The 17,970-nt window shown below is 44.7% G+C and overlaps 1 protein-coding gene across 4 annotated transcripts in view; it reads right to left on the bottom strand.

Annotated features, from left to right (window-relative positions):
• Positions 1-1,159: 1,159 nt before the first annotated feature.
• ST6GAL1 (ST6 beta-galactoside alpha-2,6-sialyltransferase 1) overlaps positions 1,160-17,970 on the bottom strand; it is a 97,289-nt gene continuing 80,478 nt past the window's right edge. For all 4 annotated transcript variants that reach the window (XM_066619928.1, XM_066619927.1, XM_066619930.1 and 1 more), the window contains 3 exons: positions 9,172-9,273; positions 6,745-6,919; positions 1,160-3,177 (listed from right to left, as the gene is read on the bottom strand). In XM_066619928.1, the coding sequence (XP_066476025.1) occupies positions 2,936-3,177; positions 6,745-6,919; positions 9,172-9,273 (519 nt within the window). In that variant the 3' untranslated portion in view covers positions 1,160-2,935. The remainder of the gene's footprint in view (positions 3,178-6,744; positions 6,920-9,171; positions 9,274-17,970) is intronic.

The following is a 17,970-nucleotide window of genomic DNA, read 5'->3' as shown; positions in this document are numbered from 1 at the left end:
ACAAATATGAACTCGTACAACCAGAATAAGTGGCTGTGTTGGGACTTTAAGGGGTTAATTTTCTTTTGGGGGGGGATGATTTACAGTTCTAATTAGAGTAGAAGCAAAAAGCAAGGAATGTGTGTGTGTGTGTGTGTGTGTGTGTGTGTGTGTGTGTGTGTGTGTGTGTGAGAGAGAGAGAGAGAGAGAGAGAGAGAGTTCAGTATCAATTTTAAGAAAAGAACTCAAGATTGGGACAGTTGTGCATGGGAGTGTTAACCTTGCCTGCCTCATTGCTGTCATGTCAAAATTGTACTCCCAAAACTCCTACGGAGACCAAGAAGAAAACTTTTACTGGCACTCTGATTTCTCCTTGGGCTGCTATTTAACTATTTAAATAGTTAAACTATTTAACTGCTATTTAAAACAAACAAACAAAAACACAGGGTCAACTACATGTTTAACATGTAGTTGTGTTAATATGGAGCTTAGTCTTAGAAGTTAGTATTCCACATTGAGTTAATCAGAATGGTACGCGAAAAGTATCAGACGAAACAAAATTTGGCACTGTTCATAGCACTTCTAATGTCCAGTTGACAAGACGTAGAACTGTACCTTATAAAAGTCAGTTCGTTAACAAAGATATGCAGGCATCCCACAGTATCTGTAGTGGATAGGTTCCTGCTGCTACAGTGGATACCCAAAACCGGGGACAGCAGCGAACCCTACTAAAAATTTTCCCCTCCCGTGTAATGATTCACCTCTCTTCTTTGCAAAATGGAGATTTTTCTTCCTTTTGCTTTGGAACAGGAAGGAGACAGTGAGAACCTAGACCAGCGTTTCTTAACCAGTGGTAGTGGTAGTGTATCCAGCACAGGATAGCAGCCCAAAATGGCTCAGCCAGAGGCAAGGGGAAACTTTTCCACTTATCTCCAGGTAAACAGCCTTTTGCCCCTATGGGTCTCCTCGGACTTGCACCATCTCCTGAGGTGGAGCAATTCCAAGGAGAGCAGAGCTGCTTGAAGCCGCTCCAAACTCCCTGGGGACGGGGGTTGGGATCCAGCATAACTGTGGGGTCCCAGCCTCACCTCCTGCTCCCCACCTGCCTGTCCCCAGGGCTGCCCACCCCCGCCCTCCCCTACCCAGGAACACCTCCCTCCCATCTCCTCCCTGCCCACCCCAGAGCCTTGCATTGGCCCAGCTGGGTGGACACAAGGCTTGCCAAGGAAGCCAGCCCGGAGGCCAGCACCTCTGTGCTCCGGCCCGGCTTACTCCCAAGGATGTGATTTATGGCATGTTTACTACCCTCCTGGGCCAGCGCAAGGGACTTGCACTGGCCCAAGTGAAGGGCAGGATTGCGTTCTTAGACTCATAGCTGCTAGAGAACTTCCTGTTAGCATTCACGCTATCATCTCCTGTAGTTCTATCAGCAGTTACAATCTAGGTTCTCACTGTTTGCTTCCTGTTCTAAAGTGAAAGGAAGAAAAATCTCCCTTTTGCAAAAAAGGGAGGTAAGTCATGAGCATGAATGGGGGGAAGGATTGAGAAATGCGGATAAGTGAAATCGCAGATATGGGGCGTGTGGATATAGGGGGGTGCCTGTTTAAGCTCAATTTCATTAGCGGTGAAGTCTTGAATGTTCAAATAATCAGAACATATTCTGCAATCATAACATTCAAATCTTGCAGTAGGAATAAAAAAGATACACAAGTTATTACAATGGTCAAGAACTTTTTTATATTACCACTTTATTTTTTTCAAGTTTTAGCATTCAGAACAGGGAATTTTTAGTTGGGCTAGTATGAGACTTATGAATATGGCAGCCTGCATAGACTCTGTACTGAAAATAATGATCTCTTCGAAAGTCTGGGCCAAGAAAAACTATATTCTGGAACTGGCATACATTAGTCAAATAAATCAAATTTGTGTACAGTATCTTTTTCCGTATTTTGCAAAACTGATTCTAATTCTAATGTTATGAGAAGGTAAAATAGCTATTCCAGGCACAGGAGTTCTGGACTCTAAACTTTTAGAAAATTTTCTCAGTCTCTTTTCCACAACCTTGATTCATCTGTCCTTGTGTATCCACAATCAAATCTATATTTCCACCTTAAGACCTAGGAGCTGTTGCTTTTTAAAGTTGAACATGTAGCTCAGCCCTTACATACTTGGATGTTTCTTTTGTTAAATCCTGACCACTGCCAGGGTGAGGAGGCTTAGAACCACAGCAGGGGTGGAGGAAGATTTTAACACTTTCCTTCCACTCAGGTCCTAATCACCATTTGACCCCCATGCCCTGCTGCAAATGATACTTATCAAAAAGAAACCAAGCAGGCAAAAGACAATCTACATGTTTACCATAATATGTATTTTGGCCCTGAGATTCACAGGAGGTGGAATTATCTGTCCAATACCGAATTTGACTGCAGAATCATAAACTATGCACAGCATTGACGGCTGGCTTTCCTGAATCGAGAGCTGAAGAAGACACAGAGTAATAAATATCTCTTTATATATATATTTGTGAGAAAATAAGCAGTTCCTAACATTATATCCCTTAATTGGATTCTTGTGTCTGCTTCTAGCAGAAACAGCCCATACAATTTTTTTTTAATGATGCCACAAGAACTTGGAACATACTTTTTTTTTTTTCCTTTTCCCCAAACATAAGCTGAGATTCAGTGGATTTCTTAGGACCAGGTACTGCAATGTAGGCCATATTCTGTTCTCAGTGGTTGCAATCAGCAGATACCTGCCTAGCATATTTGAGTCAACGCTATAAGTTCCGGATGAAGTACACTTCATCCCAAAGTCACCAATTAAGGCCTGCCAAATGGAAGGACTAACTGTTAACAACCCATCCACCTCTAGGCCTGTTGACAGTGATGTTCACCCCAAAAAAAGTGCCTTGCAATTCAAGAAGGGCTTCCAAGCCCACCAAGAGGGATTCTGCTTTCTAGCACTGTACATTCCTTAAGCCGGTTAGAGTCACTTTTCCATGAGTGTAGATGGCTTCATCAGTGCCTCGATTAAGGTGCTTCACCATATTTTTCTCAAAGAGCAGTGGGTGGTAAGCTCCCATAGTGCAGGCTTGGTCATAGAGTTTCTGATAATAATGACACATGTCTGTTTGCCTTTTGGAAGGCAGAAATTCGTAAACATCCACTTCGTCACAGAAGTTCAGCATGATAGCAATGCCTACAGGAGAGATGGAGAGGGGAAAATGAATAAATGGCGACATAAGAATGGATGATGTTTCAAAAAACCATCACAGGATGGAAATAAAACAAATTTCAAATGTCCCAATGATGTGGAGAGAATTTGGTCTTCTCCTTTGGCAGAGGAGTTGAAGGGCCCATAGATGCACAGGTGTAAAGCTTTAAAATTAAGCTACTGCAAATTTTAAATTTGCAAATTACTGCAAATTAAGCTACTGCATAAAAAATGGCCAAAGAATCCTTTTTTGGTATCTAACTACATTAATATTTCCAAAAGTGTTATTTCCTTTAGCACTGCTTTATCCTTTAGCACTATTCATCTAGGGTTGATAGTACCTCTAGCAAATGAAAGTAGTGTATTCTGACCAATCAGTGCCAATTTTCCTTCAGTGACATCTCTTATAATAAGTTATACAGCAGGGGTGTCAAACACATTTCATATCGAGGGCCAAACAGCATTCATGATACCAGCTGAGGGTCAGAAGTGATGTCACTAGGCAGGAAATGATGTCATTAAACAGTTCATAACCAAAAATAAGCACTTTTTCTCGCTTAGGAACTCATTACCTGCAAATGACAGAAGAGAAAATACCCAAATCTTGATCATACTTCAAGATACAAGAGAGCCCAACTTTCATGTGGGCTGCCCTTACAGCAGTAACACCTCAGCATTGCTCAGCAGCTGAGAGCATGAGGGCCAGATAAAAAGCTTCTACTAGCCGCATCCGACCCCCCGGCCTTATGTTTGACACCCCTGTTATACAGTATAACACAGTTTCAAACAGTGCTCAGTTTTTCAGGAACAGATTCTTAGCATTAACGGATGTATGCTGTAGTGTGTGTGTGTGTGTGAGTGTGTGTGTGTGTGTGTGTGTGTGTGTGTGTGTGGTAGCTTAGGTAGCCCCCACCCTGTTCCCCGGGGCATTCACGCCCTTCCCTTGGGTTCCTTCTCCCCTCTTGGTCTCCTTTTTCTTGTTCCCTTCACCTCCCGCTTCTTTGATCCAGTAGTCCCTCTGTCCTTTCCTCAACCTCTTTCCCTTCCAGCATTCCTCTTCACTGCATGCTTCCTCCTCTGGTGTCTCTTGCCCCAAGCAACCACTCCACTTCCCCTTGCTGCCTTCCCTTTTAAGCCTGCCCACCTTCCTGTGCTCCGCCCCTTCCCGACAGGCCTGCCCTGCCCTCACTGGCCTCTGCAGTTCCCATGGTGCTGGACGATATTACTACCAGTCATGTCAAGAACTCCCATATGGCCCCACCAGCAATGAGCTGGTCAGGCACAGCATCCCCTGGCAGCACCAAAGGGGAGATACCTTAGTCCTCCTTCCTTTAGGGGGGCTTCTGAGCTTAGTAGAGGCCGAGGACATCCATGCCCAGCTGAGACAAAACTCTGCTAGAAATAAAGTGACTTAGCCAGTTTCACGGAAAAACCAAAAATGATTTTGTAATGTTTTAAAAGGCAATTCTCTGTGAAACTGGAAGTCATGTTATTTCTATAGCAGAGCTCAATCTAAGCTCGGAAGAGGCTGGGGATGGATGTTCTCAGCCTCTGCTGAGCTTAGAAACCCCTTTGGAGGCGAGGGGTGGCCCTCCCCCGGGGACCATGGGGATGGGCGTTTGTCCATATCCACAGTTTCAACTCTCGGGGGGGGGGAGTTGTATCCGGAACAGAACCCCTGCAGATAAGGGGGCACACCTGTACTAGCACAGGTAAGGGCAGTGCTGAATAGTTGTATCATGTTTGCCAGCCGTAGGAGGCACTATTGGTGTCTCATCAAGTAAATGAATGAAATACACTCCTTTCCAAGAGTTGTACTGCACAAGAGTGCCATCTTGTGAGAGTTAAAAGATGCAGCAGCAACTGTGATAATTCATGTGTGTCTGTGTTGTGCATCTGTGTATTTATACCTGTGGGATTCCAATGGAATGCATTCCTTTCATTATAAACAGTTACTTAGCTATAAGTAGAGTTGCTTTCTAGAAATGTTTTTGAGAGAGAGAGAGAGAGAATGTTTGAACTGAAGATTATAACTTCTGTTTGCTATTGTGAAAGTAGCTCAAGAAATTAACACTATTTAGCATTTGTATAGAGCTTTTAGGCATTCAAAGCACTTCACATACATTACCTTAATATAATCATTTCTAACAGCCTGTAAGGTAAGTATAAATATTCTGATGTTACAACTGGAAAGTACATTGTCCACGTTCATGGCAGAGGTCATATTTAAAATAGGAAAGTGCTGAATTATAATTCAACCTCTTAGCTACTATGCTACAAGGAGGGTTTCCAAATACTGAGTAAATATTGATTTCCAAATACTGCTGGCTAAAGAGGAAGGGTATATAACACAAGACTTCATGTCACTGGACCTAATTGAATGAACAATTCAATGTTAGGATTTCCTTTGAAACTGTATATGATTGAGGTCAGGATTTCTGATTATCTCTATACACTAATTTGAAAACAGCAGCAACAACAACAAAACTCAGCATTTTGGACCAGAGTAAACATATTTATTTTTAATAGCATCTAAATGAGGCCTGATTTCAGAAGGCCACGACACATTCCTGAGGAAGTCTTCAGCGGGGTATATGGCAGACGTCACTTTATAATGCAGGTCACACATATTAGGAAAACTGCTTCTCACTGAAACCTGAATATTTATGAGGGCCAGTGAAACCTAAGACCCTTTTTGGTCAGGAAATAGGGTCTTTTCACAGATCCTTCAAGAGTCCTGTTTTTAAGCTTTTCTGCTTGGTCACTGCTGGAGCCAATGGGAGCTTTCCTCCTGAGACAACTAGCAGCTGTGGAGAGCCCCTATTCAGAATGGAACTGTGGCACAGGTGAAGGTTCTCCCACTCTATGGTACTAAGCGGAATCAGCCCCCCCCCCCCCCGGTTAGGAAAAACAGCCGCACAATTGACAAGTACGTGACTATCTTCATACATTGTTTTGCTCTCACAGGTAGAACATTTCCACTCGAGGCCAAGTTATTACAAGAAATAAACTGTGGCACAAGTCAGGCATGCCCCCCCCTAAAAAAGGTAAGCAAGTACACACACAGATTCACAAGCACACAAAACCGAGTTAGGACTGAAGTCTATTCGAGTCATGATTCTTTTTCTGAGTCACGAGCCATGAGTTGTGAGATGTGATGTGAGCCATGAGATGTGATGTGAGCCATGAAATGTGAGCCATGAGTTGTGAGAGTCACAAGCCATGAGTTGTTTCCTGAGTCATGAGCCATGAGTTGTGAGATCTCATGAGTTGTGAGATCTGAGTCAGTGATGTCCATGACTCAACACGAATCGTGAAAAACGTGTGTTTTCATGACTCAAGTTGAGTCTTTACGAGTTGAGTTCCCATCCCTGGGAGAAGGCACTGTTATTTTAATGCTCATGTTTTTCAGCAACATGTTTTAAGAGATACAATCCTATGGCATGGGCTGTATAGACTGTAGTACAGACCAATGGTTCTTTGTCAGAGACAACAGGACAGGAAAATAGGACAGCAAAAAGGAACCCAAGGTTTGTTCGGCAGGTCCCTTACCAAGCATTCCTGAAGAAGGTGGATTTGGTTGCATATCTTCAGGTGCGTTTTCCTGAAGAATATCCCAGAGTTGCCACTGCATGTGGGGATTCAGAATATAAAAAGGCTGTCCAGGGTACTTGCGCCGATAGTGCTTGTAAGCCTTAAAGAAATTGTAGTCTGGTCTTCGGTACCACTGAAACCAAGAAGAAAAAGAATGGCAAACCCACTATTACTATGAGCAAAGCTCACTCAAAACAGCAGTATGGCCCACAGAGGTTCTCAAAAAGAAAAAAAAGTCCCCTCCCACCACCAAACAAACAGATAGCCAGTAATGGTGACACCATGGTAGAACAGTTACAATGCCTGATGGCAATGTGGATTATATAAAGGTTGGGCATTTCTTATCCGGAATTCCAAAATACGGAACTATTTTGAGGCACTAACATGACTTCTTTTTTTTTTTTTACCTAAAGTAGTAGTTCTCAAACTGGGACACCACGATGCCCCAGCCTGAGGGCCCTGAACTCTGCCCCCTTAAGGGGTGGGGAGGGGGAAAGACAGAAATGCGATCACCTGGATCGTGCCTCTGATCAAGGGCGCAGGGGTGAGCATCCACTCACCCCCGCCTGCAGCAGTTTCCTGAGGGTCAGAGGAGCCTAGCGCCAGACTCAGCAAGGCTTTCCAAGCAGTGCAGACCCGTGCAGAATGTGATTGCAACCATTTCTGGTTTTGCAATCAAGAAGCAGGAAGTGGTCGCGCTCACGTTCTGCAGGGATCTGTGCTGCTTGGAGAGCCTTGCTGAGGCTGGCACCAGGCTCCTCCGATCCCTGGGAGGCTGCTGCAGGTGGGGTGAGTGGAAGTGTACCTCTGCACCCCTCCATAGCAGTGCAATGCTAGGCATCGCATCACTGCCTTTCTCCTGCCCACGCAAGGACTTACAGGCTCTCAGACTCTCCCAGAGAGTTTACTATCTCCCAGAGAGTTTGAGAACCACCGGGCTAAAGAAATAAAACCATGTTTCATGCAGAAAATTATTTAAAATATTGTATAAAATTACACATGCAAATAAAAAAAAAATTGTATATGCAACTATTCCGAAATACGGAAAAATCTAATACCCAAAATGGATCTTGGATTTTCTAGTCCCAAGCACTTCGGATAAGGGATACCCAACCTGTACTGAGAAATACAAGAAAACTAATTTTCATTTAAATCAGGGTTTTAAATTAGAGAATTTTTTTTAATGGCCTGATTTAAAATAAAGGCGATTATGAGGGCTGGAGCCAAGAACGTCCAGATCTGTGTTCTAATATCGTCCACGATGAGCCACTCTAAGCAGAAGAGCAAAGGTCCCCATGGCCATGATGTCATCCCAGATTCCAGGAGCACTCACCCAGGTAACCATGGCTTTCTTTAATTGGCAGGGTATAATAACTTGGGCTTTGCCTGGGCAGCAGTCAACCGTGGCTATGTCCAGCCAAGTTGACAGCTGCATCTTTGGCTTTCATTTGCATGTCTGATTCCTCTCAGATCCAGGGAACAACGCCGCCTTGTTTTTTATCCTGCCTGCTCTCTAGGCTGTCTACAGCCCATTGTCATTATGGCACACTGACAATGGGAGATAATCCATGAAGGGTGCAGTTCTAACCCCTTATGTCAGTGCTTTCCAGCCAATGGGACATGTGCTGCATCCTGCAGTTGGGTGTCACTCACGGAGGCCTCCTCAAAGTAAGGGAATGATTGTTCCCTTACCTCAGAGCTACATTGCCCTTATGTCAGTGCTGGAAAGTGGAAACCACTGGAAAGCTGAAAAGTACTGACATAAGGGGTTAGGATTGCACCCTAAGTCTGTTCTAATACTGCTACAGGAAAGAAGTATGTATGGACTGAAGTGACATACACAGAACCAGGCATTTCCTAGACCAGGGGTGTCCAAACTCCGGCCTGGGGCCACTTGCGGCCCTTGGGGGCTCCCAATCAGGCCCTCGGGGAGCCCCCAGTCTCCAATGAGCCTCTGGCCCTCTGGAGACTAGCTGGAGCCCGTGCAGGCCCAACGCAACTGCTCTCAACATGAGGACAACTGTTCGACCTCTCACCTGAGCTGTGGCTCCCTCCACTACTTGCAGTTTCACGTCTGTGATGCAGCAGTGGCAGTGAAGGAAAGGCTGGCCTTGCTTTGTGCAAGGCCTTTCATAGGCCTTGAGCTACTGCAAGACCTTCATTCATTCATATAAATTCCATCTCTAATAAATTCATTTATGTAAATGTATTCAAATTTTAAATGTAAATTAATTCTTTTTTTTTTTTCCTGGCCCCCAACACAGTGTCAGAGAGATGATGTGGCCCTCCTGCCAAAATGTTTGGTCACCCCTGTCCTAGACCAACACCACCTTCCTCTAACACCGGGCACACTTTTATACACGTCATACAGAGTTGAAACTTTACCTGATATACATCTGCATGATATGGTGCTGGGTCCCAAACAATTAAGGTTCCAAGATTATACTGAGGGTCTGTAAGAAACTTCTCTTCTTCCACAGTAATGAGCTGGGAATGACAAAAAGAGTGGTTAATGTAGTTTGCCCATTTGAAATGTGCCGGGGTTTGAGACTACTTGGTTTTACCTAATGTCACTAAGGGTGCAATCCTAACCCCTTACGTCAGTGCTTTCCAGCACTAACATAAGGTCAATGCAGCTCTGTGGTAAGGGAACAAACATTCCCTTAGTTTGAGGAGGCCTCTGTGAGTTACACCCAACTGCAGGATGCAGCACATGTCCCATTGGCACCACTATGCCAGTACTGGAAAGCACTGACATAAGGGGTTAGGACTGCACCCTAAGGCTGATTATTACATGAATTACTGTTGAGATTGCTTCATGAGAATTACATCTTTTCTACTGTGATTTCTACTGAAACTAAGACTCATGCTTTTTGTGAAAAATGGTCCATTTAGTTGGAAGTGATGAGTAACAAGAGGAACTTCAAATTTAGGCTAATCTAGTTGTGGACAATAGTTCATAGCACTGTTTTTCAAACTGTGAGTCAGGATCCTTGCATTGCCCTTATGTCGGTGCTGAAAAGCACCGCCATAATGGGTTAGGATTGTGCCCATAGGCTGCAATCCTAACCACACTTTCCTGAGAGTAAGCCCCATTGAACAAAATAGGACTTACTTCTGAGTAGACCTGGTTAGGATTGTGCCCAGAATGCTGAACTGGATGCAGCATTAATCTGTTCCAGAACTGCAATTCTTACCTTCCTTCCCTCCTATCTTCTGTTTCCATGTATCAGAGAGGTCCTTCCACTGACTGTTGCATGTTTAATACTGTTCTGTTTAAATGATTGAGGTAACAGGTAAACTGTACAATTATGTATCTATCTATATAGGAGCACATGTACACAGTGCTTTTTTTGTAAAAGAAAAGGTACAGGAACTCACAACTTGTTAATATTTATTTATTTATTTATTTATTTATTTATTTATTTATTTATTTTTAAACCATTTTTATTGGAGAAATAAAATATTTTTTTTATGTGCTTCCCCTTAAAGATGAACTTACTTCTGAGTAGACATGCATAGGATTGGGCTGTCAATCTCCACATCCCCTTCCCCCTAGCTACTTTTTCTACACATGGGGAAAAATACTGTACAGGTGCACTTGTAGCGTGTAGTACGTAGAGTGGCACTACTTCGAGGAGAGGAAGCAGTGAATGGATACTGAAAAATGGCTTACATGAGTTCCATGTAGTAAAATTACTCTAAGCAACTGTGGGAGTAAGAACAAAAAAGAAATTCTTACACGAGAGGGGTCCTTAGGTGCACATAGAAACAGCTACGTTTGCAAACAAGCGATTAAATATGGTTTAATTCAGGTATCAGAATACTCTGTGTCTTTGGGAAGGCACTTGGCATGCAATTGTATGTTCTCTACTGCCCTGAGCAGCTGCTGTGCATTGCTGGAGAGGAGCTGCAAACACTGGCTGGCGGAGGGCATGCTTGTGGGGGAAGGATGAGGAGGATCTCTGGCAAGGCTGGACAGCACGTTGTACACACGTAGAATCCCTTTTCATCTGCCCTTAGCATGTGAAAACGGATGCAGATATATCTCTCTGCCAGGATTAAGAGCCCAATCCTAGGTATGTCTACTCTGAAGTAAGTCTCATTCTAGTCAATGGAGCTTATTCCCAGGAAAGTGCCTAGGATTGCAGCCTAAGAGCCCAATCCTTTGCATGTCTACTCAGAAGTCCACTTTAGTGAATGGGGCTTACTGTGGATAGGATGGCAGTCTCAGGGCCCAATCCTGTGCCTGTCTACTCAGAAGTCAGTTCCATTAGAGTCAATGGGGCTTCCTCCCAGGAAGGCGTGGAGAGGACTGCAGCCTCAGAGCCAAAGCCTATGGCTGTCTCCTCAGAAGTCAGTCCCACTAGAGGCAGTAGGGCTTCCTCTCAGGAAGGTGTGGAGAGGACTGCAGCCTCATAGCCAAAGCCTATGGCTGTCTCCTCGGAAGTCAGTCCCAGTAGAGGCAGTGGGGCTTCCTCCCAGGAAAGTGTGGAGAGGACTGCAGCCCCATAGCCCTTCCTCTGCCTGTCTACTCAGGCTGCAAGGCTATGACACTTTCCCGGGAGTAAGCCCCATTGAACACAATGGAACTTACTTCTGAGTAGACATGCATAGGCTTGGGCTCTCAGGCTGCAAGGCTATGCACCCTTTCCCAGGAGCAAGCCCCATTGAACACAATGAGACTTACTTCTGAGTAGACACGCCTAGGCTCATGCTGCAGATTGGCACGGGGGCTGCACCAGCCAGCTTCCTTCCCCTCCTCCTGCGTCAAGCCAGTACCTGGGCGTTCCGTGGGTGCCGCAGCCCGTATCCCTGGCTGGCTGGCTGACTGTCCTCCTCCTCGGCGTGTGTCCCTTGGAAGCTGCGCAGGGAAGCAGAACGTGGGGGGGAGGCGGGCTGGGCTCAGGCGAGAGCTTGGGGATGGGGGCAGAAGGGGGTCATTGTGCTGTCAGTCAGGGGCCAGGCGCCCACCCACCCTGCACCCCCCAGCACCCACCCAGCGAATGCCTCTGTTTTGCTCCCCCCCTGGAATGCCTCCGAAGGGGAGGGGCCCCTGCAAAAAGGTGCCGGAACTCCGCCCCCCAGCGTTCCATTAGAAAAAAAGCCCTGCATGTACATGCACTCACACACTCACAGTGCAATACATGTTGGAACTTCTGCATGGAGGATTTGGATTTAGACTAGTGGTTCTTAAAAGGGTAACAGATTTATTTTTTTAAACATTGGTAATTATTCTCCCCTACGTTCTCCAGCCTAGTTGGAGAGTTGCTCCAATGAATGGATCACTAGATCATTTCATATTAACCAGTGGGTCTCAAACTTTTTAGGCCAAGACCCACTTTTTAGAATGATAATCTGTCGGAACCTATTGGAAGTAATGTCACTAACCTGAAAGTGATGTCATGGCCGGAAGTGATATCATCAAGCAGGAAAAAATTCCAACAATCCTAGACTGCAATCCTATCCACACTTACCTAGAAGCAAACCCCATTGACTATCATTGCGAAAAGCATATACATTGTAGCCTGTTAAAAGTATAGATCTCCCCAAATGCAATTATAGACCATGTTGACATCAAGTCTAATATACTAAAAATAAAATATTGGAATGACCCACCTGAAATTGGCTTGCGACCCACCTAGTTGGAAGTGCCACCCAACTGCAGGGTACAGCACATGTCCCATTGGTACCACTATGCCAGTGCTGGAAAGCACTAACATAAGAGGTTAGGATTGCACCCTACATCTGTTAGTGGCAGACAGATTCACAAGCAGGGAATTATGGCAATATCCGCCTCTTACAGTGGTAAACAGCAACTTGTACTGTGAAGACATTTGTACTGTGTCTCCTAGCCATTTAGTCAGTATGTGCATGTATAGGATGGCTACAGAGTCCCTGCGCATGAGATTGTCAGCCCATTTCTATCTAAATCACCACATGGCAATGTAGTGGTGCCAGTACAGGCTATGCTGCATCGCATGGGTAGGATTTTTGGCTGCTAGAGATCTCCTCAGGGTAAGAGGACATTTGTCCCAATGTCCCCAGCAGCTGCAATAGGTCAACTCGGACCTGCGCCAGCAATGTCGCTGCCCCAAGTCCTCGTTGATCTGCGCAGGCAGATCAGGCCTGGAAAGGGGTTGGATACAGCAGACGCTGACCCCTCTGAACCTGTCCCCTCCTGGACCCAATCTGCCCACCCCTCATCCCTGCGCTGGACTTACCTGCTCTGGTGGGCCCCCAGTGACCACCGGTGCCATCTGAATGGTTCTGGCCTTCCCAGTGGCACACCTAGGCCGTACGCTATTACACAGTGCTTTGTGACAGCATAGCATGAATTGTGCAGGCCCTTGTTAGGTTTCGGTTGTGTGCCCATTTAAACCTGCACAGGGACTTTATGGTCACTTGTAGTACTCACCACCACAGTTAAAGCACCTACATATCTTTTTTTCCACTTCATATAGAAGTGGATGGGAGCTGTAGCTTCCTAACATAGCAATAGAAATTTGGGAGCTGCTTCATACAGCTTATGTCAATGCAGTGCATCCTCAATCACATTCTTGGAGCAAAACTGAATTACTGTGTGCCTGCTTTCAATGTGTTAAAAGATAATAATGTTTAATGTTCTCTCTCCGACACTGGATGGTTTGGGCCAAGACCCTTATCTTGTATCAACAGACCTTGGACTTATGGATACAAAGGACATTTGGGGGTAGATGCAGCTTGCTGATATGGTTGTCATACGATGTCATGTTGATGCTTGTATAGTTTGAGATATAGCTATCATGCCATGTCATGGTATGGCAACTGTGACTGTTGTTTCAGTTTGAGGGAGTGGGTGGAAGTGATGACTTTACAGAAGAAGCAGATTGAAGCAGATGGAAGGAAGAGGAAATTCTGAATTGTGTTTATGCCTTTTAAAACTGTATTGGAAGACTTTTCACAAAGAAAAGTCCACTGATGGATGTTAAATAAGGATGTTAAATAAGGGTTTTTGCTAAGGGCTGCTTGATACAACCACTGTTTATTATGTTCCTTTTTGTTAAAGGAACCTACATACTAGTGTATAAGTCTATCTCATGGACAAGGGCACGTTTTAAGCCAAAAATCATAGAATTTGCTATGATCTGCGGATAACTCAAGAGGGTAAAACTTAGAGGCATATGAAATTCTTTATCTGAAAACGGCTTACCAGTAATTGTTCTGAGGAAGCAAAAGAAAGCAAAAACAGAGCTATTTTGCCTTATTCCGAGACAGCACAGATATGGAGCTATTCTCCAAACAGGAAGCAAGAGAGGTGATGGTGCTCACAGGTGTTGCAAGCTTTGTGAGGAATACAGCACAGTACTTCCATATCTTCTGTACATTGGTGACCCAAAGCACTCTCATAAACTTTCTCTACCATCCTCATTGAAGTGTTAACTAAGGACTCATCAACATCCTGTTACCAGCAACTTCTGGCCATTTTCTGCCATCAATAGCCATCAATACCTCAGACAACTTCCCAAGCTTTCTCCCTGGGAACTATTTCAATGCTTATCTGCTCTTCATCAGCTGTCACTTAACTGTCTGGGCTTTGACTTGCTTATTAATTCTCACTTATTGCCTCCATTCTGAGTATCATACTGACTAATGACTATGATGAGATATGCATAGGGCAGTCTACTTTTGCATGGACTAATCTTTCATCTTTAGCTAAAATTTTCTCTTCTTCCAACAGATGAGACATTCTCCTTCCCTATCTACTCAGAGCAGGGAGGAACTAACTGGAAGGGCCATTTCCCATGGTAAGGCTTTTAGATCTGTGTCCTTTAGGTGCCTAAGAAAGGATTAGTTTTCAGCTGCTCCATATACAGTTTAAGACAGAGGGCTTCACCTATTCCTGCTGTTCTAATCAATCAAGTTGTTTGATGGGACCAGCTCCAGAGAACATGCAGTCCCTTAGGTATACAAACTGAATTGCATCCAAGGACTGTACACACTCTGTAAGAAAGTGGTTGTTCTTGAGTGTGGATTTGCTTCAGAGAATTTTGAAATGAATTTATAGAAGTCTGACATGAATTTAAATAATGTTAAAGGCATTCTTTGGACATGTGCTTTGTAATATAAAGATGATGAATTATGGATAATTTTGGTGTCTGTAGACTTTCCTTTATTCCCTTTCAGGAAAATGATTTAGAAACATCAGAAAACTAAGAGTATATGCATTCATTATATGAATTGCTGAAGCTGAAATTAAATCCGGATAAGACAGAGGCTTTCCTGGTTCGGAAATCCTTGATGCAGGTGCTGGATTATCGGCTTGCTCTGAATGGGGTTGCACTCCCTCTGAAGGAGCAGGTTCGCAGCTTGGGGGTCCTCCTGGACTCACAGCTGCTCCTGGATTCCCAGGTGGCGGCTGTGGCTAGGGGGGCCTTCGCTTAGCTTCGGCTGGTGCGCCAGCTGCAGCCGTACCTGGATCGTGCACACCTGGCCACAGTGATCCATGCCATGGTGACATTGAGGTTAGATTATTGTAACGCGCTCTATGTGGGGCTGCCCCTGAAGACGGTTCGGAAACTGCAATTTGTGCAGAATGCGGCAGCCCGTGTGGTCACTGGAGCTAGGCGGTTTGACTCTGTCAGTCCGCTTCTCCGGGGGCTACATTGGCTGCCCATTCGTTTCCGGGCCCAATTCAAGGTGCTGGTTTTGACCTTTAAAGCCCTATACTGCTCTGGGCCAGGATATCTTAGAGACCGCCTACTCCCGTACAATCCGGCTCGTCCTCTTAGGTCATCAGAGAAGGCCTTTTTACAAGTGCCGCCACCCAAGGAGGTCCGGGGGGCGGCTGCAAGAAATAGGGCCTTCTCGGTAGTGGCACCAACATTATGGAACTCCCTTCCCCTTGATTTGAGAATGGCTCCCTCTCTTGAGAGTTTTTGGCGAGGCCTGAAGACACTGCTGTTTATACAAGCCTTCTGATTTTTTGGCCTTCTTAACATTTTTTATACATCTTTTAGTTTTTTACAGGCCTGATTCCTCTGTGACTTGCTCTTTTGTGCTCTTTTTATTCTGTCTTTTAATCTGACTACTGTTTTTATGGTCTCTGTTAATGTGTTTTTAATATGTTTTTTATCTGCTATTTGTGCTAATTTATGTTTTTTAAATCTGTTTTTTACATGTTGTTAGCCGGCCTGGGTCCCTTTTAGAAGTTTATTATTATTATTATTATTATTATTATTATTATTATTATTATTATTATTATTATTATTATACTTTAAAATTTATAAACCAGCGTTTGTTCTATAATTGTACATGAAGCAGTATATAGATACTTTTGGTATCCATAATCTAATTCAGCCATTTTCAACCACTGTGCCGTGCCACACTGATGTGCCGCGAATGGTCTGCAGGTGTGCCATGGCAGTTTGAGGGAGGGTCATTTATTAGTAGGGCCACTGGGAGATGTGAGCCCCCCCACCAACAGCATGGTGTGACTTGTCAATTGTCAAAAGACTGACAGTGTGCCTTGACAATTGTAATACCTTCTCAGTGTGCCGTGAGATGACAAAAATAGAAAATCACTTATCTGGATTTATAAATCTATCACATTAATCCCTTCCAAAACAGTCACATTCCTTGTCCAGCAGATAATTCAGATATCCTGCTCAAAAAGGTTAGACTAGATTACATCAAACTTAAATGTTTGATGAGAGAGTGGGTGTCAATGGGCAATTTTCACAATGGAGAGAGGTGAAAAGCGGTGTGCCCCAAGGATCTGTCCTGGGACCGGTGCTTTTCAACCTCTTCATAAATGACCTGGAGACAGGGTTGAGCAGTGAAGTGGCTAAGTTTGCAGATGACACCAAACTTTTCCGAGTGGTAAAGACCAGAAGTGATTGTGAGGAGCTCCAGAAAGATCTCTCCAGACTGGCAGAATGGGCAGCAAAATGGCAGATGAGCTTCAATGTCAGTAAGTGTAAAGTCATGCACATTGGGGCAAAAAATCAAAACTTTAGATATAGGCTGATGGGTTCTGAGCTGCCTGTGACAGATCAGGAGAGAGATCTTGGGGTGGTGGTGGACAGGTCGATGAAAGTGTCGACTCAATGTGCGGCGGTAGTGAAGAAGGCCAATTCTATGCTTGGGATCATTAAGAAGGGTATTGAGAACAAAATGGCTAATATTATAATGCCGTTGTACAAATCTATGGTAAGGCCACACCTGGAGTATTGTGTCCAGTTCTGGTCACCGCATCTCAAAAAAGACATAGAGGAAATGGAAAAGGTGCAAAAGAGAGCGACTAAGATGATTACGGGGCTGGGGCACTTTCCTTATGAGGAAAGGCTACGGCGTTTGGGCCTCTTCAGCCTAGAAAAGAGACGCCTGAGGGGGGACATGATTGAGACATACAAAATTATGCAGGGGATGGACAGAGTGGATAGGGAGATGCTCTTTACACTCTCACATAATACCAGAACCAGGGGACATCCACTAAAATTGAGTGTTGGGCAGGTTAGGACAGACAAAAGAAAATATTTCCTTACTCAGCGTGTGGTCGGTCTGTGGAACTCCTTGCCATAGGATGTGGTGCTGGCGTCTAGCCTAGACGCCTTTAAAAGGGGATTGGACAAGTTTCTGGAGGAAAAATCCATTACTGGTTACAAGCCATGATGTGTATGCGCAACCTCCTGATTTTAGAAATGGGTTATGTCAGAATGCCAGATGCAAGGGAGGGCACCAGGATGAGGTCTCTTGTTATCTGGTGTGCTCCCTGGGGCATTTGGTGGGCCACTGTGAGATACAGGAAGCTGGACTAGATGGGCCTATGGCCTAATCCAGTGGGGCTGTTCTTATGTTCTTATGTTTTATGTTCTTTTTCCTTAAAATGTACAGATGGCCCTCATTATCCGCGGGGGTCCCAGGACCCCCCTGCAAATAAGGAAAACTGTGGGTATTCAAATCTGCTGTTTTCAGGCCCCCCAAACCCAACCAGAGCTGAGCTCTGGAGGCCCATCTGAAGCCCGCAGAGGCTGCACGCATCCGCCGGTGGCCTCTGCAGGCTTCAGAATCAAACCCAGAGTCATTTAAAGGCGACTTGCTAAGAAAGCTGCCCAGGACTGTTTAAAGCAACTTCTGGTTTTTGTTGAAAACCAGAAGTCGCCTTTAAACAACTCTGGGTTTCATTCTGAAGCCTGCAGAAGC

The sequence above is a fragment of the Tiliqua scincoides genome, chromosome 3, assembly GCF_035046505.1.
Source record: "Tiliqua scincoides isolate rTilSci1 chromosome 3, rTilSci1.hap2, whole genome shotgun sequence".
Classification (NCBI taxonomy): domain Eukaryota; kingdom Metazoa; phylum Chordata; class Lepidosauria; order Squamata; family Scincidae; genus Tiliqua; species Tiliqua scincoides.
Note: the sequence above shows the minus strand (reverse complement) of the source record. Positions and strands in the feature narration are given on the sequence as shown.